The sequence below is a fragment of the Temnothorax americanus genome, unplaced genomic scaffold, assembly GCF_048541705.1.
Source record: "Temnothorax americanus isolate GAGA-0224 unplaced genomic scaffold, ASM4854170v1 Scaffold55, whole genome shotgun sequence".
Taxonomy (NCBI): domain Eukaryota; kingdom Metazoa; phylum Arthropoda; class Insecta; order Hymenoptera; family Formicidae; genus Temnothorax; species Temnothorax americanus.
In genome coordinates this window covers 188,420-211,958 of record NW_027509705.1, presented here as the reverse complement: position 1 = coordinate 211,958, position 23,539 = coordinate 188,420, and the positions used below count along the sequence as shown (strand labels likewise).

General features: G+C 33.9%; 2 protein-coding genes across 4 annotated transcripts in view; one reads left to right on the top strand and one right to left on the bottom strand.

Annotated features, from left to right (window-relative positions):
- The first annotated feature begins 5,959 nt into the window (after positions 1 to 5,959).
- On the top strand, positions 5,960 to 18,668 carry LOC143904674 (prolyl 3-hydroxylase 2). Of its 2 annotated transcripts, XM_077419493.1 has the most exons (11): positions 5,960 to 6,397; positions 8,924 to 9,188; positions 10,344 to 10,668; positions 11,645 to 11,770; positions 13,808 to 13,944; positions 14,197 to 14,346; positions 14,981 to 15,238; positions 15,432 to 15,524; positions 15,663 to 15,813; positions 16,134 to 16,551; positions 17,076 to 18,668. In XM_077419493.1, the coding sequence occupies exons 1-11, from the start codon at positions 6,168 to 6,170 to the stop codon at positions 17,164 to 17,166; spliced, it is 2,244 nt and encodes a 747-aa protein (XP_077275619.1). In that variant the 5' UTR covers positions 5,960 to 6,167; the 3' UTR covers positions 17,167 to 18,668. The 2 variants fall into 2 exon arrangements, with proteins under 2 accessions (XP_077275619.1, XP_077275620.1); XM_077419494.1 differs by lacking the exon at positions 17,076 to 18,668 and having other exon boundaries at positions 5,963 to 6,397; positions 15,663 to 15,886; positions 16,134 to 16,296.
- Positions 16,097 to 23,539, bottom strand: part of LOC143904672 (F-BAR domain only protein 2) — a 36,756-nt gene continuing 29,313 nt past the window's right edge. The window contains exon 14 of one of the 2 annotated variants that reach the window (XR_013259014.1): positions 16,097 to 16,459. The gene's annotated coding sequence lies outside the window, so the exon portion shown is untranslated. Of the gene's footprint in view, positions 16,460 to 18,024; positions 23,104 to 23,539 lie in introns of those variants that run through there. The other variant, XR_013259013.1, reaches the window with a different exon arrangement.

The following is a 23,539-nucleotide window of genomic DNA, read 5'->3' as shown; positions in this document are numbered from 1 at the left end:
AAGACCATGGTCAATCTCCAATTCTTATCACTACTGAGGCTGATCTAGCTGAGCTTCAGTGACTCAATGTTGATTCTGGCCGTGTTCCGTCTGCTTCGCATGATTGTCTCGCGATTGCTCACTTCAATGCTAGCTCCCTTCTTGCTCATCTTGAGTCAATTCAGGCCTTTTTATCGTTTAACTTTTTTCACATTATCTCGATTTCTGAGACCTGGCTTCACCCACACATTTCTGATGATCTAGTGCGTATCTCTGGTTATTATTTGTTGCGTGTAGACAGAGAGGGCAGGGAGGGAGGTGGTGTTGCGTGTTACGTGCATGAATCATTGCGGGCGCGCGTTCTGGCGTCGTCGCCTTCCGCTTTCTTGAATGCTCCCGAATATCTCATTCTCGACATCCGTTACGGCACGCACGAGCCTCTCCTATTTACCACCATGTACCGCAGACCTAAAGACAAAAATTTCAATAATTACATTGACGTGCTTACTACATTTATACATAATTATAAGAACATCATTATTACGGGTGATTTGAATTGTAACTTCCTTGCATCATCATACAAATCTAATCACCTTTAGAGGCATTGTCTCACAGTTGTCGCTTAATATCGTTGAATCGCGGTCGACTTTTCACACCGGGTCCTCAGACTCATGGTTAGACGTTTTCATAGTTGACAGCTTAGATAAAGTTTTATCTTTTCGAAAGTCTGACGCTCCTTTTATCAATGGTCACGATCTCATTGAGTTATTCTATTCATTCAAGGTTCCGTCCTTCACTAATCGCACCTTAGTTCGTCGCTGCTACAAGAGATTTGACGATGAAGCGTTCGTTCAGACTCTTACTTCTAAGCTCTCTGCATCTTTCCCGTCTGATTTTGATCTGACGAGCCCGGGTGAGTTGGACATTGATAACATCCTGAGCACTATTACTGACGATTTCACTGCTAGCCTTGATCTGCATGCTCCTGTTAATTCTTTTTGTGTGACTCGACCGTCGGCGCCTTGGCTTACCGATGACCTCTCTGACCGAATTTGGCATCGCAACGGTCTCTTTAATGCTGCGCGCAAATCAGGCAACATTCTCGACTTTCACATTTACAGGCTTTACAGGAATTGTCTCACGCTTGATTTAAGGCGAGCCAGAGAGAAGTTCTATATGAATAGATTGAGCACCGCTTCTGATCCGTCCAAGATTTGGCGTGAACTTGCCAACCTTGGTTTAGTTGAATCGCCTCTTTCCTCACCCCTTGTCTTTTTTTCACGTGATCTCTTGAATGCCCATTATTCCTCTGTCTCAAATCGTTATCCTTTCTGTTCACAATCTCAATTCTCCAATATTATTTCATCCACTATGCCTGACGAACCACTTTTTAGTTTCACCGAAATATCCCACGATAACCTTCGCTTCTTGATGGTTTCTTTATCTTCTGTTTCCTTCGCCTCAGGTTACGATCAATTACCTCTGTTTCCTATTGCCTTGGCTTTTCCTCATATTAGTAACCTTTTGACCTCTTTTTTCAACTGCTGTCTCAATCTGGGTTATTTCCCATCTCTCTGGAAACGTGCTATACTGCGTCCTCTCTCCAAAGTTAGATCACCTACCTCTCCCTCTGAAACGAGACCTATTGCCAACTTGTGTGAACTTTCCAAGCTGTTTGAAAAAATTTTTCACCGCCAAATCGTTGATTTTATCAATTTGCACCATATTCTCGACGACCGTCAATCTGGTTATCGTAAGGGTTACTCTACCCAGACTGCCCTTCTTAGACTATCTCATGATATTAAGAGTGGCGTTGACGCAGGCGAGGTATTGATCCTTGTCCTCTTTGACTTCAGCAAGGCTTTTGACACTGTCTCTCATCCTTTGCTTCTGTCTAAATTGAGGAAACTAAGGTTTTCTGATCTTGCCCTCAAATTAATTTTTTCGTACCTCACTGGTCGCTCTCAGGCGGTCGTTGATCTGGTTGGTGAATTCTCCGAGTGGCTATCCATCACCTCTGGCTTGCCTCAGGGATCAGTATTGGGACCGCTCTCTTTTCCCTTTTCATTAATGACATTGGTGCGTTTCTTAGATTTACCCAACGCTTGATTTTCGCTGACGACACTCAGATTTACCGTAAGTGTCTCTTTAATCAGTTGAATGTTGCCTTGCAGTTGGTGGCCCATGATGTCGGAGTCATCTCTGAATATGCGACCACAAATGGATTGTCTCTCAATCTTAAGAAATCCAAAGTATTAATATTCGGTAGCAAGCGTTATGTCGACCAAATTGATCTACACGATTTACCTCTCATCTCTGTCAGTGGTACCTCTATTCCGTTTGTCTCCCAGGCTCGGAATCTGGGTGTCATTATGAGCTCCGATCTATCTTGGAATGGCCACGTCGCTCATATTTCTAAGCGGGTACACTTCACGCTGCACAAGCTTAAGTTTCACAAAAACTCCTTATCATTACAATTGCGTGTAAAACTCGTGTCTGCATTGATTTGGCCTCTGTTAGACTACTGCTCTCTTGTTTATAACGATGTTACTGATGAGCTTAACATAAAACTGCAGAGGCTTATCAATTGTACGATTCGGTTTATCTTTAATTTGAGCCGAGACGAACATATCACTCCTTACCGTCACCAATTAGGGTGGCTGTCTGTTAGAAATCGACGTCTCTATTTCCTTGGCATCGAAATGTTCAAGATACATTATGGTATGTCTTCTAGTTACCTCTCTGAGATTTTTGTCAGAGCCGATCTCTCGATTAGACGATCGTCACGGCTGGCACTGCCTAGTACTTTCCAAATTCCCATTCACAGAACTGAGACTTACCACCAGTCCTTTCACCTAGCGGGTATTTACTTATGGAATTCGCTTCCTACCGAGGTGGTGTCGTCTTCGTCTCTAAATGAATTTAAGCAGAAGCTCAATAGCTATCTATTTACACTTGAGCTCGGTTCTGGTTGAGGTTCTACCTTGGGGCTATCTGATGTTTATGTATGATGTAGCGCTGGTGCGTGATAGATGTAAGTATATCTAGTCTAAACCTTCCTAGTCACTGTACATTAATCGTCGCTACATTAACGTCTTAACTAGTTTCAAGTATTAATGTCATTTTTCTGCGATTGTTGTTAGAGAGAGAGCACGACCGAATTTTGTTGATTTTTTTTTCAGCATTATTTTAGTTATTAATACTGTCAACAAAATTTGGTTCTGAAGCGTTTGCTAAGGTGGAAGCAACATTATTATTTTTTGCAATATAGTCATTATTATCTTTATTGTTTCCCCTTTTGCTCACTACTTTATTATAATTATCTCATCTGTACTGTATCTTTTTAGTTCTTACTTTTTCTAATTTTTGTTTTTACTTTACTCTTGTTTACTTCATGTACATCATTGTATTATTCATCATTTGCCTAAAGTCTTGACTATGGCATAATAAACAAACTCAAACTCAAACTCTTTCTCTCTCTCTCTCTCTCTCTCTCTCTCTCTCTCTCTCTCTCTCTCTCTCTCTCTCTCTCTCTCTCTCTGCACGAGGCAGGAAACATACTATAAATGTGCAGGAAATCATAAGGCGAACGAATGTACAACGGCAAAGAAGAGGTGTGTAAACTGTACCTTTAAGAATCAGACATACAACTTGAAGATAAATGTTGAACACGAGGCGCTGGATTCGGAATGTCCGACATTTAAAAAAGTATTGGGGGAGAAGAAAAAAAAAAGCCGGCTGGGAAGATACAATATAGCAATCACAGGAAAAAGCTGACTTACTCTGGTATACGAAGGTACAAGGCTGTCTGGCTCATAAGGATGAAATTCGACATCAGGTTATGAAGAGGGTGAATCTTGCGATTCGAGAGTTATCCGAGACTAGATTGACTATAGAAAGTAATGATAGTGAGGTCAAAGCGTTTGATACAATAGATAGAGTAAGGCTAGCGGAAAAATTATATCAGTTTTGTACCGGGGTATAGTGGTGTAAAGGTGTGACAACAGTAGAGCGTATCATTCGCCGAGTGCGTCAAATGGCGATTTTGTATAGTGATAGGAGACTTTAATATAGGTATAGGTATAGTCGAGCGATGATAGAATTAATTTTTTCGAATAAGGAAATAAAGGAACAAGTGAATGAGTAACTTATAATAACGAATTATGCATGGCTAAAGGTGGAATTTAATATGAATAAAAAGAGAAATAAATATAAAGAATTTAACATCGATAATTTTGTAATATTAGAAGACAGGTAGAACATTTATGTGATAGGATAGAAATAGTAGGAAATGTGAGTTTGCGAAAGAAACAAGTGAAAATAACGGACCATGCATGGCTTAAAGTAGGATTTAATATGAATAAAAAAAGAGATAAATATAAAAAATTTAATCGTACCTCATGTAGAGGATTTAATTTAAAGAAAAACGTAGGTTAAGACCTGATGTAAAGGACTTAATTTTAGGAAAAACCGAGTTATGTAAATAGCCGAGAAGGCTAATAAAGCTCAATCAATCAATCAATCAAAAATCTCTCTCTCTCTCTCTCTCTCTCTCTCTCTCTCTCTCTCTCTCTCTTGCATCCTTCAAGAATCTGTTCCGTTCGTTTTTACTTGCATCTGAATTTGTCTGATACTTTTACTTTTGGCTCTCTGCATAAATCGCTTGTGCTATGTTCATACTATCTAGTCAAATAATTCTAGTTTGTTGCGTTGCACAATTTATTATCTTGTAATGTATTGCGTACTTTCATCTGGTTTTAAGTAGTACATAAGTTAGCATTATGCTTTTGTCTATGCGTTTCTTTAGTTTTTAGATGTACATTGTTAGCATTTAGTTATGTTTAAGTTATATAGTTATACAGTGGAATTGCAATATGATAGCCAGCTTTTCTTTCTATTATCTACCGGCTGCAGCTTCTAATATTATGTTGCATTTTATGTTTTTCGATGTTCTGTATTTTGCCCTATAGTCGATGTTCGGGCATATTAAACTAATCAATCAATCAATCAATCAATCAATCTCTCTCTCTCTCTCTCTCTCTCTCTCTTTCTCTCTCTCTCTCTCTCTCTCTCTCTCTCCCTCTCCCTCTCCCTCTCCATAGTTGATAAGAAAAAGATAGTGTCAAATTGTTGGTGCGTGGTGGTAAAAATAAGAGAGAATTTGTATAAAGGTATGATAGCAGTAGTGTATCATTCGCCGAGTGCGTCAAATGGCGATTTTGTGAGATTTTTGAAAGATACGGTTGAAGATCTAATAATAAAGTATGACTGTATAGTGATAGGGGACTTTAATATAGATATAATGGTAGATTAATTTTACACAAAGAAATTATTAACGGTAATGCAAAACCTAGGGATGAGGCAATACGTTGATTGTCCAACGAGAGTTACAAAAGATAGTCAAACAATGATAGATTTAATTTTTTTGAATAAAGAAATAAAGGTACAAGTGAATGAGAAACCGAAAATAATGGACCATGCATGGCTTAAAGTAGGATTTAATATGAATAAAAAGAGATAAATATAAAGAATTTAATTGTACCTCATGTAGAGGATTTAATTTAAAGAAAAACGTACGTAGGTTAAGACCTCATGTAAAGGACTTAATTTTAGGAAAAACCGAGTTATGTAAATAGCCGAGAAGGCTAATAAAGCTCAATCAATCTCTCTCTCTCTCTCTCTCTCTCTCTCTCTCTCTCTCTCTCTCTCTCTCTCTCTCTCTCTCTCTCTCTCTCTCTCTATCTATCTCTCTCTCTCTCTCTCTCTCTCTCTCTCTCACGCATATTTCTTATTTATTTTACATCACATAATGTATATGCAAAGTTAAAGTCATATCTCCGTGAATCACTTTGTAAGTATCTACAACCGGCACACTCGCGTGTGTGCTTGCGCGTGGAGCGTGGACCACGTCCCACGCGTGTATGTGCGTGTACCGAGATGGTGATGCCGAGATGAGCCGGCGCGAGGCGCGAGGCGCGACGCGAGACTAGAGACAGGGTCCACAGTGGGCACAGTGCAGGGTCTCTACGCGAGACGGTCTGTGCTGTGCCGTCTGTGGACTGTGGTGATGGTGAATGTTCGGTGTGTTGTGCACATGTGCACTCTGTAGTGAGCTGAGTTGAGCTGAGTGAGCAGTCTACTGTCTACTCAGTCTACTGGCTCAGTCCATTGGGAGGAGTCGCGAGAACATGAGGTTCATTCTATCGCTCGTGATTCTCTTCGGAGCGTGCGCGTGCCACGCTGACGACGACGAGCTCGAGATCGGGATCAATGAGATCGATGGCGGCGAATCGGTGCCACGTGAGACGCAACACGCGCGCAACACCACGCTCGCAAAGATCTTCGAGAACGCGGTCCAGGCCTATCTCGAGGAAGACTGGGACGGCTGCGTCGCGGGATTTAACGATGCTCTGCATGGGTACGTTACGATTATCCCGCCACAGTCGATATTCTCTCCTCCGTGAGCACTCGAAAGTATCTCATCAGACAGCACGCATGTACAAAATCGGGATATAAGACGTCTTTTAGTCATTTTTAAAACATCTTTAACATTTTTTATGTCCCGATTTTGGATATAGTGCTGTCTGGGATATTAATTCCACAAGATATTTTTAAGTCTTTACTTTCATGTTTTAAAGATTTGTTTCAAGATTTTTAAAATTAAGTTTTTTCGGAATCTCGTTTCAAGGAAAATACATATCTATATGCGTAAATTTTAGAAGAAAAATTATTCATGAACGCTTAATGTATATTAATTCTATATGCTTTTACACTTTTATGTCTGTACTTATTAATAATTTACACGTGTAAATTTAGAAGAAAAATTATTCACGTTAGAAGAAGCGCTTTTTTGGAGTGTTTGAAACTTAGCGCGTAACTTTTCTTGAAGGAGAGGGATTCTTTATTTCTTTACGCATTTATATATATATATATATATATATATATATATATATATATATATAATTAATATAAGCTTATACATGTGTAAATTTTAGAAGAAAATATTTTTTACGAGAAAGACAATTTTTTGAAAAAAGAAATAATAGCTAAAAAGAATAAGTAGTACATGACACACAATATAATTAGCTATTAAACACTTTAATTTAATAAAAAAACGACCGTATATAATAACACTTAAATCTTCTTAAAAAAATTTAACGAGATACATCCATACTATAAGACTATTAATTGAAATTACATTTGTTTATTATTTTATTCATTACTTTTTAAAAAAAACAAAAAATAATATAAATAGTTTAATAGTTTTGCAATAAAAAATAAGGTTAAACGAATATTGTTAGAATTATTATTAAAATATTATATTACTATTATTAATATTAAAAATATTTTTAATTAATATAAGAAAAATATTATATTACTATTATATTACTACTTATTATTAAAATATTATTATAATATATTTTATATATTAATATAAAATATTAATAGATTACATATAGTAAAAGAATATTGGACATTTTTTTCATTAAAGTAGCCACTCTTATATTTAATCACTTTTTTTACTTATCTAAATAATCTAATTATAAGTTTATTTATTTTTTCTGGCGGAAGACTCGTCTACTTCATTTTCTAAAATAGTCCACAGCTTAGTTTTGGGAAACAGGCTTGATGACCGTATTCAATTTTTTTTGAAATTAAACAATGCTAAATAAACAAAACAATTTCCGTCGCCAGTGAATAATTCAAAATAAGTCGTTTTATTTTCGACCCAACTGGCCAATTGAAAATAAATTGCACAACGTTTCGACCGAATTCCGGTCCTTATCAAGTGCTTTAGGTTACACCGATCCGCATAACAAATTTACATGCATCGTTGACGTGGTTGTCAGGACACCGTCGAAAATAAAACGACTTATTTTAAACAATGCTGTGTTAATTATAACTGTGCTAAATATAATACCTATTTATTTTTAAATTAAGGAAAAATATTGAGTAAGGCATGAATCGGACTTTTAACTAGTAAATTTGCTGGAATATTTTTAAATTTTATATGTGGTCTCAAACTTTTGGCCAGCAGTGTAAAAAGAATTTTTTTGTATTGAATATATTACACACATTATATTTATATATATATATATATATATATATATCAATTTATATTACGCTTTGAATATTGGTTGCACTGCATAATCAATCTGTATAATAAATCTGTATTTTTAAGGGGTTACATACGTTTTTGACAGGGCTAAAACTAGGTCAAAATTAACGAATTTTTATTGTGGTACAATTATATATTTTTTAAATAAAAATACATATTTTGTAAAGTAGTCTTTTGAGAATATCTCCTGAAAATTTCAATTAAAATATATCAAAAATTGAGGTCCTAACAGCTATTTTCCCAAACAGTCTTTGTAAAAACGGCGTTTGCGATATAATATAATATCAGAGATATGTATCTTCCGCCCCTCTCATGTGAAACAAAAAACAAAAATTTTTCGTTAAACTAGATGAAGAAATCTAGTGCTTATCACAGTCAATTTTGAAAATATTGAATTTTCAGAAAATGACAGCGGTTCGTAGCAAAAAATGCGATTTTTTACTTAAAAAATTATTCTTTTTTATTTATAAAAAACTAAGCCATAAATAAAAAATCCTATGACAAGCACTAGATTATTGTATTGAGAGTAACTGTAATAAAAAATTTCATGCAAATTGGTTCACTAGTTTCCGAGATATTTCCGAGATATCTGATTTTTTAAAACACTGTTTTGGGAAAATAACTGCCAAGACCTCAATTTCTGATATTTTTTATTGAAATTTTCGGAAGATATTCTCAAAAGTTTATCCTACACAAGACATGTATTTCCATTTTTTAATAAAACATACTTTTACCTACAATAAAAATTCATTAATTTCGACCTAGTTTGAAGTTTTTATCAAACGTATGTAACCTCTTAATGTAAATTTGCGTAATATTTTACAGATATAAAGTATATAAACGAATGGTGACAATTTGCCGGCGAAAATGTAAGGCCGATGCGGCAGGTTCCTCGCCAATCTTCGCGGAGGATATCGAGGATATGCATTTTTACGAGAAAAAAGTGAGGGAGACGCTTTGTTTAATGAAATGTAATCAAGATTATCGAGAAATCGCAGGTGCGGGGGCGCTTAAACGACTCCTACACGCCACGGAGAGGAAATTTGTCGACTTTGCCATCTACGAGTATCTCCATATCTGTTATTTTCAGGTATGAAAGTGCTGTCTATTTGACCGAAACACTTTAAGCAATCAAATTGTGTGAGAATCTTTCACATAAGTTACAAAAAAGTATATGTTGCATTATTAAAGTGAAATACAATCTTATTTTCCATTTCGTATTACTTAACGCTGATATAATTTGTGTTTGTATTTATAATGATTTGTTATTATCTATACAATATAATTGAACGATAAAACATGAAATATATTTATTTTATTATATTTCACATTTTATCTAATTAACAATAATCACGATATATAGCTCATGCAATATTTCAACTTTAATTTAATTTCTGTCATTTATTTCTTTTAACCGATAAACTTAATTGCGTTGTTCAGATTTGTCTTTCTACAGAGACACGTGTCTCTGCTCGCCTACGGAAGATGCCGTAGAAAAACATCACGAAAATACCAAACTCCCCGGGTACTAATCTGGTGGATTACGCAATTACGGCGTAGCAGATATATTCTGCCTGCGTTTGCTGCGTAAATTATGAGTTAAACAACTCGCGGCTTAACCCGAAAACCGATTTGTATCATCGTCTTCACTTATTTAGATAGCGTTTATTTTCGAGAATTTGCGCATCGTCGTTTATAATCCCAAATCAATGGAAGATATCTCAAATCTCGATATTTTAATTAGAAAAGATCGCCATTTTAAATTGAAACAAATTACCAATAATATTTATGTCTGCAACATTGAACTGAAACACAATTTTTTATTTTCCGTTTTGTATCTTTGTACGGAAGAAGGAAGAACCTTCATATCATCTGCTATCAAAATTAGCATCCCAGTATATTTCGTACACTTTCGGCATAACGATTATGATATGCCTTTTATTAAGATAATGTGAAATGAAATTTAGCTGTGAATAGTATTTGGTACTTAAACAAAGAATAGATATTATAATTTATATAGCAGATACTATATTTAATCTTGCAAGAAATACGATAATCTTTTAAATGTACACAATTATTTTTGCATATAATAATAAAAAATATATAACAATATAATAATAATAATAAAAATATATAATCTAATATATCATAAAAATTAAAATAAAAGATGTAACATCTATAGAAATATAATTATTAATTAATGATGTAACATAATAAGTGAATACTCGCAAATAATTTTTCACAGAAAAAAAGATATCAAGATGCGGCGGACGCAGCTTTCACCTTTCTGTCCCAGCATCCCGATCACGAGATGACTAGGAAGAACCTGAAATACTACTTGAGTATGCCTGATGTGGCCGCGGAAAAGGTCGTGAATTTGGAGGCGGCTCCCTTTGTGCGAAAGTACTTCCGAGGGATTCAGGCATATGAAGATGAGAACTACGCGGAAGCTGTGGCCGAATTTGAAAGTTCGCTCGAATCTTACATAGAATCCGAAGACGAATGTAGAATCTATTGTGAGGGCCCCTTCGATCAAGGATGGTATCCTGAGTTTACTTCTTCAATAGCAAGTAAGATACAAATTGACTTAATAAAGACAACAAATAATAAAATAAACAAATTCAGATGAGAAAATGTATGTCTATATATATATATATATATATATATATATATATATATATATATATATATATATATAGACATACTATATATATATATAGATATATATATATATATATATATATAGACATACTATATATATATATAGACATGCTATATACTCACTCCTAGAATAGACAAAAAACGCCCTAGTCAAAAGCCGAAACAAAAAAATGTTTTGAGGATTGACCAAGCGTCTTGGTCAATCTTCAGGATCGACCAGTCAAACTGAGGAGTGACCGCGCTCCGCCCTTTGACCATAACATATATACCTACTATAATTTATATTTCTTAATTTACATTTGGGCAAGCGCGGAATTTGTTCGATCTATATCTATTTCTACCAATGCGGATTAACTTTAATCTCAGTTTAATTTATTTTTTATCTTTTTCTAATTCTTGAAACTAGAAAAAAATAAAAGGTAAGGTATAGTCGAGATTAAAGTTAATCGGCATTGGTAGAAATGGACTTTAGAGAAATAACTGTTTATTATTATTGCTGCTATTAATTAACATTAGGTTTAAGAAATGTAAAATATTAAAATTATGTGTCACTAGGAGACAGAATAACAATGTGCGTGTTATAAAATATATGCGCGTAATCTTATTAATTAGTTTTTTTAGTATTTATACATCATGCATATGTATATATATTGTATTAAACATTGTATTTGTTCATGATACAAATCTATCAAATTGCATTTTTAATGGATCTAAATTTTCATTGTACAATAATTGCAGTAAATATTTCTCATTTTTTCAAATAAGTTTTCACAGATAAACTACATTTTTAACATTTTTCTCAGAAGAAGTTTAAAGTAGAAGAGGGTTAATAATTGTTTAAAAAGTATTTTTTGTTTATTTATTATTACTCTCATTTCTTTTTAGACCACTTTGCGTACTGTCTGAAGTGCAAACGTGGATGTTCGCTTGCGTTGAACAACGTAAACGGCAATTTTCAGAATGATTTGCTCAGAAGTCATTATAATTACCTGCAATTCGCTTATTATAAACGTGAGTATTTTAGTTTTGCAATGGCTAATTTTATTATACTGACTGTACGAAATATTCTTTCTGTTGGTACTTTTGTAATATTTAATAAATATTTTTTAATATGTTTTTAATATATATATTTTTTAAATGGAAGTGGTATGTTTTATATAATACCTTCGGAAAATTGAGTTATTATAAACTGTTGTATTTAAAAAAATAAATTTTTTTATTTGTATAATAATATTTACTATCAAGACATGAAATTTTTTTTTTATTTTTGATTAATGTTTTTATGACAAATTATATCATTCGTTTTTCACAAGGAATCCATGTTCTACACCATCGTATCGTATAGATTATTATATCATGAGTATACGAAGATATTGTGTATACTAACTGTATATACTAGGTTGCTCAATTAAATAATATGAATGAGACTTTTGAATTTCTCCCTCAACAGGTGGATATATATTTTTAAATATTGGTAATACTGTGCTATTCTTTAAGACTTTAGTTATTCTAGTACTAGTAACAGTCAGTCACATGGTTATAAACACCCGGTAAAAATTTTTTTTATACATATAAAAACATGCATAAATATATACATATACTTATATAAAATACTTAGAGGTGTTTGCTTTCTCTTGTATAATTTCTGTTTATATATATGTAGAAAAAACAAGAAAGAAAAATTAAAATATAATTAAAAAGATAATATTTACATTGTTTTTTTTTTTATAAAAAATAAAGTTTGAGGAAATGATAAAAAAACAGCCCATAATCTATATATAAGTGTAATAATTGCATATAAAATATGATTATATATATATATATATATATATATATATATATATATATATATTATTGTACATACATACATAGAATATTGTATAATCTAATCACAATTTTATATTTCACAAACAGAAACAATGCAAAAGTAATTTTTTTAAATTATTTTTCAATTATTTGTCTTATTATTTTTTCTATGTATAGAATTATATCTATAGATACAGAGAGATTATACAAAAGAAACGAAATACATGTGGACATATTTTATATATATTTATATATAAAATAATAATGTGTTGAAAATTAAAACCACATACTCGCCGGCTTAATAATTTATTGCAAAATAATATATGTGTAGTAACGGTTTGCGAAAGTCAAAATATTTTAAAAATTAGCTCCAAAACAAGTGTTTTTTTTGCGAGACAACGCTTCACACACGGTCAAGACAACTACATTGCAGAAACAATAAACCCCAATTTGAGTTAGGATTTACTTCCTTTATAATCTAGCGCTTTAGCTCTTACGATTTTCATCTGTTTTCAAAATTAAAGGCGACGGACTTGGTCAACGATTCAAAGATAACCACGAAATTATTGAAAACGTGCAAAACTAGATATGCATTTAGTCAAAAATCTTTTTTAAATAGGGTATAGAAAGATTCCCATAAATTTGAGAAAAATGTCTCGAACCCCATGATGAATATGTGAAATAAAATGTATATTATTTCCGAATAAAAGCTTTGAAGTTTTCTATTGAAAAGAGAAATCAGTCTTATTTATATTTGAGCAATCTAGTATAATTTGGTAGCATAATTGGGGCACTGACATAAAATGCAAGTGTCATGAATTATAATGACCTTGTTGCAATGTGTCTCCATTTATTAACAGGAGCAAATATTTCAGCAGCTCCATCAAGCTGTCTCCTGAATCATCCTTTGTTAAATTAATTGGGCTAATTTCTAAATTGTAGTAATGTTCAACATCATTTCTAAAACTGCAATGTCATGTCTCTTGCATCTTTTGTACTACTTTGCACGATATTTATTTGTACTTCAACTCGTATTATTTTAGGAAAATGTTATTTTAATTCTTTCTTCTTTCTCTTACTTTCTTTTCTTCCTCTCTCTGCCAACTGAATTTTTTATCAGTTTGATATATAAAATCCAAATATTTGCATAAATATATGCACATGAGTCAAATGAATGGATGAAAGCATATAAAAAGTATACCTATATGAATAATAATTAATTTTCATTTATTTTATGCCTAGTGGGTAATTTGAAAGCAGCTTGTGCAGCAGTAGCGAGTTACTTGTTATTTTTACCTGCCGACGAGACAATGCTTCATAATAAGGACTATTATAGCCTTCAACCAAAAGTAAAAGAAGACTATTTCACGCCAAGGGAGGTATGTGAAAAGATAGAACTATAAAAAATACAAGCTTCTAGAATAAGTAATATAAATTTAATATTTGTAAAAAAAAATTTAAGGAAAATATTTGAATTTTCAAGTACGTTGGAAAGATTTATAATATTTATTTTCATACACAATATTCCAAAGGATAGATTGTAAATTTTCAACACTTAAAATAAGTGAAAATTATTTGAATGAGTGAAAAAACGTTAATAGATTCGTAAATTTAATGAGAATTGTTCTTAGGAAACGCTTTCGTATGTGAAACGGCAAGAATACGAGCTGATGCTGCTGCATTATATATCGAAGGAGTTCGCGGAAATCGACGCCAGATTTAGCGCGTTCACCAAGAAGACAAACGATAAGAAGAAGACTGACGAGAAGGAATTAGGAAAGGTAAAAGATGAGACATGAGTTTGCAACGAAAATACCTGATAAATAAAATTACTTACAAATAATGACTATCTTTCGGGATCATTTATTTGTCAATCGATCTATGCGGATCGAGAAGCGTAAGAAACTCTTTATTGTAAGCTACCATTTCGATTTCTTTTTCAAGGACGACGCAGGAATAAATCTGACCATCAGATATCGTGTCTAAACCGATATCAGCTAGAAAAAGTCGGTGAATTATGCTGTTCGAATGCATTTAATACTGAAATATTTTTACTGTATGTTATACACATTTATACCCGAGAAACAATAAAATATTTAGAAATCAATTTGCCTTTATTATTGTTGCAATTTGATAAAATAAAATAACGAATAAAACTGAAGAAAGAGATATTAAAATTAAAATAATATTGCATACGGCGTATCTCTATAAGTCCCTCGTTTGAATCGCCTGTTTAAATGCAACCCTATTTACTTTTGCGTTTATATCTGCATAAAAGTGCAGGCGCAAGGAAAAAGATTCGCGAGGCAAGACGACCGATAAGGAAAGAAAAATTAAAAGAAAAGTCCAATTTCTATCTGCAATGTCGCGTTATTATCTCAGTGTCTTAGTATATCTCATCTTTTGCTTCTTTAGGATTCTTTCTTGACGCCAATCTTGCATCCGCCTCCAGGTCACTCGCCATCCATCCGGATACGACTTGTGGGTAATTTGTCAGCGTTCCGGGACAAGGAGGAGACAGAGATACGAGAAGATCACGTCATGGAGCGGTTAAAAGTCACGGACGACGCGCGATTGATAGCAGCGGAAGACGAGCTCGGTGGAAAAAACCGCTACGCAGCCGACGGTTTCCTCAATTCTACCGATTGCAATCTGCTCATGCGACTCGCCCAGGTATCGGAATCGGCTCAATTGACTGATCAATTCCGAATCATAGCTGCAAGATGTTTTTCTTTTTAAGCGTTTTTTTTAGCATCACGATCTTGATAAGACTTTAGTAAAAAATTCCAATAAGCAAAAATTTAATTACTTTTACTAAAAAACAAAAGTTTGCATATAGATATATTATATTATTCATAAATTCCAGATTGCCGTGGAGGGAGATGGCTACGAAGAAAACAAAAGTCCGCATTCGCCTTACGAGTGTTTCGAGGGTGTGACCGTTGGCAGAATAGCCTTGGTAAGGATCCGTATCCGGAAATATTGACAAAAAGATTGTATGTTCGTATTTCTCATTGTCTTCTCGGATTCATTGCCTGCCTTATCTTCGGCAAAATTTATTGTCTTATAAATCTTACAAAAGAAAAAAAAATTGTAGATGGTCTACTTCGGTCTGACGAAGCCGGAATTGCTTAGGCTATTCCTGCAACGCACGGAAGCAGCTCGCAATCATCTGGAAAGGTATTTCGACCTTGATCGACCATTGTATTTCACCTACACCCATTTGGTCTGCCGAACTGCTTTACCCGGTAATTTTCATCTGACGCATCACCGCGTGCTTCTGACGACATTTTCGTTGGCATGCTCGCATCATAATACTTGGTACGGCATTAAACATGTAGACAATCGATCAGATCGTATTCTATTGATGGATCGGTTCGCTTGATTTCATTTTCATAACTCTTTTTATTAACAAAGCAATCACCAGGATATAAAATATAATAGCAAAATACGTTAATATTGTATTTGCCTATCGAACAGTACATAAGATATCTAAGGGGAGGACTGAAAAAGATTAGATATATATGTATCTGTTAGTTTCAGAAAATTTATTCTATCTTGTTTTCAGACTCGCCGGCGAATCGAACTGATCTTAGTCACGAGATTCATGCTGATAACTGCGTGGTAAAAGACGAAGGTTCTTGCTTGCGAGAAGATCCCGCGTATACTTGGCGGGACTACTCGGCGATTCTATATCTCAATGATGACTTCGACGGTGGCGAGTTCTTCTTCGCCGAGGATTGGAAGAGACGCCGCGTCCAGGGCATCGTTCGGCCTCGGTGCGGACGTATGGTGGCTTTCTCCGCCGGTGGTGAGAATCTTCACGGCGTTCGGGGTGTACGTAGCGGGAGGAGGTGCGCAGTGGCGTTGTGGTTCACCCAGGACGAAAAATACCTGGAGTACGAGAGGGTGATGGCAGATAGCATGTTACAGAGGGTCCGCATTTTGGGTACCGTGCAACGCGAGGATACCCAAATACCGCTGAGGTGATGCAGAGAATAGAGTTTATTATACATTCTGTATTTAAGGCGTTATGTAGGGAAGAAAAGCCAGCAAGCAAAATGATAGCAGTCTGTCAACAGATTAGTAAATAGATTTGATCAGACATGTCAGCAGAATGACATCACTGCGTCCGCATTCAGCTTATGTTTAATTAATCAATCTTTAATTACAAAATTGTTTTCTGTTTTTTGATAGTGCATTCCTAAACCATACATTATTATAGATATCATAAAAAATTTTGGGAGAAAACTTCACAGATAAATAGAGAAATTCATGTTTCCTCGTTTGCAAATAATAAGATCATATGAGACAATAAATGCATAAAAATTATAACTAAGAAATAAACACAAAGATAGAAAAAATAGTTGCAGCGGTGATTGTTGAATAATAAAATATAATGTAGGATTAAGGATTAATGGTTTAAAGAAGCTGAGTATATTTCTTCAAAAATTCTATTTTCTCCTGAGTTTTTTTTATGGATCAAATAAAGTGTAACGTTCTGTTTTAGATATGAAGACACGCTGATCCAATGTTTCAAAGAAGATAAGACGTTAAGGCACATTCTGAGGGAATTCGTGCGAGAAGGCAGCAAAAAGTAGTAACATTAATAGAAATTTACACAAGATATGAGTATCGTTTTACCTGCATTTTCATTTAAATCAGAATAGACATACGTTCAAGTGTTGAAGCAAGAAGAAGGGAAGAAAAGAAGAATATGGCAGATGCAATTCAAATTAACTGAACTGATCAATTCGTGACTTACAAAGACAGATCGAAGTGATTTATAGTTTAATAGATGAAAGTTTAAAAAATAGCACATATTCCTTCATGAATGGCTGGACCATGAAGCTGGAGATTCAAGAGTTATCTAATCGTATTTTATAACGATAAATTATAGATCTATGATTAAGGAGGTTCTATAGATAATGGATGTATCTAAAAATTGGAAAAAACTTCATGGACGTATAAATTGAGATGCGAGAAAAGTGTTCGAAAAATTTTAGCATCGGTTATCGTGTAAAAATTCCGAAACGTACGTATCATGTTAGTATAAATCAGCCGGACACAGTCTGTTTAAAGAAACAGACGAGCATAGGTGGTTAATCCCACTCTTATTCGACGAGTAGTCCCTAATTTTTTATTTATACAAGTCCATTATGGGAACGTGCAACGATGATGTGGGATTTGTCTCACCAATCTTGCTGCGTTCAATTTAATCAAGTTTCTAGTCTGCACGTACAATACAATGTATAGACTTACATCGAATACCTCGCACACACGCCCCGTACGAGTCAGTTATCTCTAAATTATTTTGCTAATTAATATTATTTTACGTAGCAAAGTATGTGTAGAAGCGTTGTCGTCGCAATTGCACCAACTGCAACAACTGTTTATAGAAAATATCCTGAATCTTTATTAGAACATGGACATATTACATGTCAACAAGTTTACATAACCGCTCGCTATGTATCACGCAATGTTTGCATCGCATCGTTAATTTATAGTCCTCGTATTTATACTATGTATAAGAAGTTACGCCTGTGTTATATTCGCGATTGCGTTGCAGTCCTCTTTCTCCTTCTTCTCTTCTGTTTTTTCTTCTTATTCCCCTTACCGCGCGATGAGTTACGCATACATGGTGGACACTTTATACACGCGTCTCTTTGTAAAAATCAATTCCGTCGATTAAGCGTGCGTATAGTTATACTAAATCGTTCGTAATTACTAACACATCTACATCTCGAAATGATCGACATCCGCGATCTGTCCGCGTTGTTATTGCAATCGCGGGACAAATAGAAGAAACGCATTCATCAGCGGACAAAGTGAAAACGATTTAGAATGGAGAAAGGAAGATAGAGGATAAAGAAGAGAGGAGGCTTGTTCCAGTAAATTTGACATTATCAAGATTACGAATCTGAGTAATCTTTAAAAAGTTTTAGTCATCGCTCATTGTTAATTAAAAAGATACGAATACAATGCAACCTGCAGACAACTATTGAATGCGAAGAATTCCATTAAATATGAATTCTATAGGCCCATTGTCCCATTTTACTTTTCCTAGGCGAATTACGCGAAAACTGAATTCAGAAGGTAAAAATGTTTGAGACAAAAATTGTATGGTCTGGAAGGGAACAAATAATGGTAAAATAAACTTTCGAAAAAAAATTGTTTTGTTAAAATCACGATCATCACCATTTTTAAAAATGGAGATTTATATATGATTTTTTAAATATAGAATTTGGAATTATATGATTTCTTTACATAATGATTGTTCTGCTAGTTATTTTGCATGTAAAAGAGTATTTTTTTACAATTATTGATTTGTTTCATTATTCCGTGTATAAAAATATAAGTGAACTTGATTAAGGTACTGTTATCAAAATAATTTTATAACTTGTGTCAAAATATGCTAGAATAAAGTATAAAATATCTCAAACTATTAATTTTTTGATAACTCTAGTTTTTAATACTTTTATATTCCGAATAACATAGAATCATATTCTTATGTAAAAAAATCCAAAAATATAATTCCAAATTCTTTATAGTTCGTTTCTAAAAGATGCTTATTTAGCATCACGATTATTAAACTAATTATCAATACAATTATGTATACTTCGCCTTCAGCTTGAGACTGTGTTTCAAGACTGACATTACTCGGCGCGCAGAGCTGGAAAAATCCAGCCCGACTGTAGAAGGCATATTTCTATTACTTGTGTGTTATTCTCATAAACGATCAAGTTCTCATTATTCATATAATTTCATTTAAAAAAGGGTGATAACCTTCATGTGATCTTAAAAAATTCATTTTTCCGAAAATTGATCATTATTTTTTCCCTTCCAGATCATACAACTTTTGTTTGAAATACTTTTACCTGCTGGTCTAGTTTTCGAATAATTCACTTGGGGAAAATAAAATAGGATACCCTGTACGTTACTTATTATATATTTATCAAGTTAATGCGGAGAAGGAGCTGCGCTTGTTTATACCGTTAAAACCGAACTTAAAATGTTAATATAAAAATTTGAAAGTTATTTTAGTGTATTAATGCGAAGAATGTTAGGTTGAACTGTGAATCTATAATCTTAAATTAAAATTAGATTAAGTCAGGTCAGGTAGAAATATTTATTAAAAAGAAAAGGCGATGTCTCTATGCTGTTTTTCTCTATCCGTATTTACTTTACAATAAATATAATACGTACAATGTAGAATTTATAATCAGTAAGACTTTATTTTATGTGTTAATAACTTTTTAATAAACAATAAGCGACAAACTTCGAGTTTATTCAGAATCATGATCTTGACGACATATATCAAGGCCATTCGAGTGGGGTCCCTTCTTCTGTAGTATTACTGTCTACGTGCAGATTCACATAAGAATTATCATGATTTCTATTTTAAAATTGAAATAAATGTACGCGAGGAGAAAGAACGCGCGGATTCGATAAATCATTTACGAGAAAACAATTCTTGAAGTTAGCGTAATGTATATGTTTCAGGCCTGTCGTTTTAACGGCATTACACCCAAATGCATAATCTTCTTTCTGAAGTTCAAATATGGAGACCCCGATTGTCGGATTCGTTTTTACTCCTTTCGCTATCGTAAATATTAAAGTTGTTAACCAAACGTGTACAAGAGATACGCAACAAGATTGCGGTAACTCAATGTAAAACACGATTGAAGAACGTGAGTTTTGCTCCTGTATCCCTCGTGGCTCCTCGTTGTAATCGTTCGCCGTTATCGTCATTTCGAGATTCAGTCGGGAAGAAAGTGCGATACATCGTGACGTACATATATATGTATGTGTATGTGTGTGTGTTTCAATACAAACGTTTATTACAAAATTATAGTGACATCTGCGTATCACAGGAGAACTCAGTCGATTCTTCACTCCATCGTCATCGCATTATTCCAATCCTGACACCTGACACGTATATAAATTTTTCAACGCGAAACAAGCTACATAGCTAGAAGGCTAGAAATAGTTACGACAATACCGCACGTGCCGCGTTAATAACGGAATAAAGTCTAGAAAATTTTTTTCTATTATTCGAAGAGATATTCAAAGATAAACGAAAGAGAAAGACCATATCGGTCCTCACTACTCGATACCAATCAATGCAATTGAATCTCGATTGGAGTGGTCAGTGGTCACTCAAGTTTCGTCATAGGTCACAGATGTTTTTGTATTGCTCTTCGTATAGACCTTGGTGTATCGCCCCTCCCTGCATGATGATTACAGTTAAAAAGCAAACTTAAAAGTGACGCTTTCGTGTCAGTTCGTAAAATGATAGGCGCGCAGTCGCGCAGAGAGAGAGAGGGAGAAAGGCGTAGAGAGTTCGCAGGAATGTTGAGGCTGAGACGCAACAATATTAAGGCCTAGTTTACACCGTGCGTTTAGGCCTCGACCTATACCTTATATTCAACCTAAACACGATAGGTCGCGACGATGTAAACGGTTGCGACCTCGCTTGGGTCTTGGGTCAGGGGATCGATCATGTATCTTTTCCCCTAGGACGGAAATGTGAAAAGTAAAAAGTTTATCTCTTTCTATTCAACACCAATAGAAAGAGATAGTTACATAAAAGTTTTCACTTTTCACGTTTCCGCTCTAGGAAAAAAGTTACATGATCGCTACCCTGGTCTCTTTTTCGCGTGCCCTGACCTAAAAGTCACACGACGTAACGCGTGTAAACGCAGGTGACCTAAAGACCGCCTAAAGTGCAGAGAGTGTACCAATAGATACTGGATACTGGATTTCTATCTATATTTGACCAAAAGTATCATAGGTCTACATGGTGTAAACGTTTTGTTTAGCAGCCTATTTTAGGTCAAGGCATAGGTCAGGTCGCGATCAGGTCGCACGGTGTAAACTAAGCCTGACGGTATTTATATATATAATAATCTTTTACTGGTCGTAATATTTCTTTCCAGCAACGGGAAGTATAAGAAACGATATTTCACGTTTAGCAAGCGGTTGTAACGATGAAGATATAAACTGGTGTATCTCAGTGCCCGTTGACTCTTCAACTTTTGAGGTGCCGTTTAAACGAACTTTCTCTCTAAGGATCATCGATAAGATTAATAGTTTCGCGTAGAGGAAAATTGATCTCTTTTAGACCAGAGACAGCGATTATCGCTTGTCGTCGATGTAAAAACGGAAGAGAAATACCGTGTGTATCGGATTGTATGATTTCGAATCAGGCTTCTTACAAGAGTTACATTATTTCGCAATCTTATGTACATATATAAGATTATGTACGTTATTTATACGTCGTATATATTACGTCGCATATCTAAAAAAATCGATTCCGCGATTTTTTGAAGTGTATTTGGATATAACAAAATATTCAGAGAAACGAATGATATAAAGAACACTTTTGTCACTTTGTAAAAATGGAAAATATTTTATCAATAAAAGATCGACATTTAACTCATTAACAGCCAAAGATTCACTCTCTTAGGATAAGAATTTTATATATATTTTTTAAATAAGAAATAGCAGTAATATATATGTATGTATGTATATGTATGTTGTATGTATATATATAGAGGATGTTTCTTGAATAATACCTACTAATTATATACCGCTATTTCTTACAAAAGACTGAATCGAAGAGTTCTGAACAAGTCATGATCTTTTTTTTTATAATGCTTAATGAGCAGCTTAATTATTGAGTAAAGTTAATCTATTTAGTGAGCGTTCCGTTGCTAAGTCGTAGAGTATACTATCAAATGCGCGGCTTATTGACGTAGGTAGGTTTGTCTAAAGAACGGTTGATTGAAATAACTTTACTTACTAATTATTACTACTTCATTAAGCATTATAGAAAAAAACATTTTGACTCAATTTTAATAAAGAATAGCACTATATAATTAGTAGGTACTATTTACGAAATACTTTGTATATGTATAATGAATAAAATAGTTTCAGCAATAATTTTTCTTTTGCGGTATCTAATTCTTTCTTTCTAAATACATCAAGTCTTTCTAAAAAAAAATTCTAATTATGTATTATCTCTTGTAAACAGAATTTACAATTCGAGGTTATTAGCCTAAGAAGTAATTAATCATACAAAAAAAAACCAAAAAGTTTATATAAATATATGATTTACCGTTATCCAGTTACATAAAATAAAAAATCAAAATTATTTATTTTGTAAATTGTTTCAATTTTGATATCTTAATAATCGTGATTGACTCTATGACTTTAGAACGTATGAAAAGTTGATCATTCATTGAAGTAAATTTTTTAATACAACGAACAATATTACGTTATAATTAAAAATTAAATAATTGTTACCAGCTCATCAAGGAGACCGTAAACTTTTACTAGTCAGTTTAAGCAAGTCATGTCGACAAGTTCTTATCTTAAAATAAATGTTCAATGTGATTTGTCTGGATGCAGGCCCGAATTCTTCTCATCGAGTCTTGTGTATGTGAGAAACTTCTGGATCTCCTCGTATTTCATTATACTTATAGGATTATTTGAAGTCACTTGTATGTTTAATTTCAATCCGAAACTTGAATGATCTAAAGGAACACATTATAAATGGGTATAATAAAATATAAAGAAATCCAAAAGTTTTTCAACGTGTCGAGAATTGATGTGGTGAAAGCTCCATAACTCAATAACAGTAGGACATACATTTAAGTGAGCCTTTTTGCTTCTTTTTTTTACGACTAATGATTTCCTAAAATAATGATCTCTAGTTTTGAATCAACCCATCTTTACCCTCTCTCACACATCGAGTGTGTGTATGTGAAAGGGACAGAGGGTAAGGGTGAAGGTGATTCAAAACCAGAGATCATTTTTTTTAAGAAATCAGTCGTAAAAAGAAAGCAAAAAGGCTCACATAAATGTATGGCCTACTGTTAATGAGTTATGGAGCTTTCACCACATCGATTCTCGACACGTTAAAAAGCTTTTGGATTTCCTTATATTTTACTACATGTGTATGTATATATG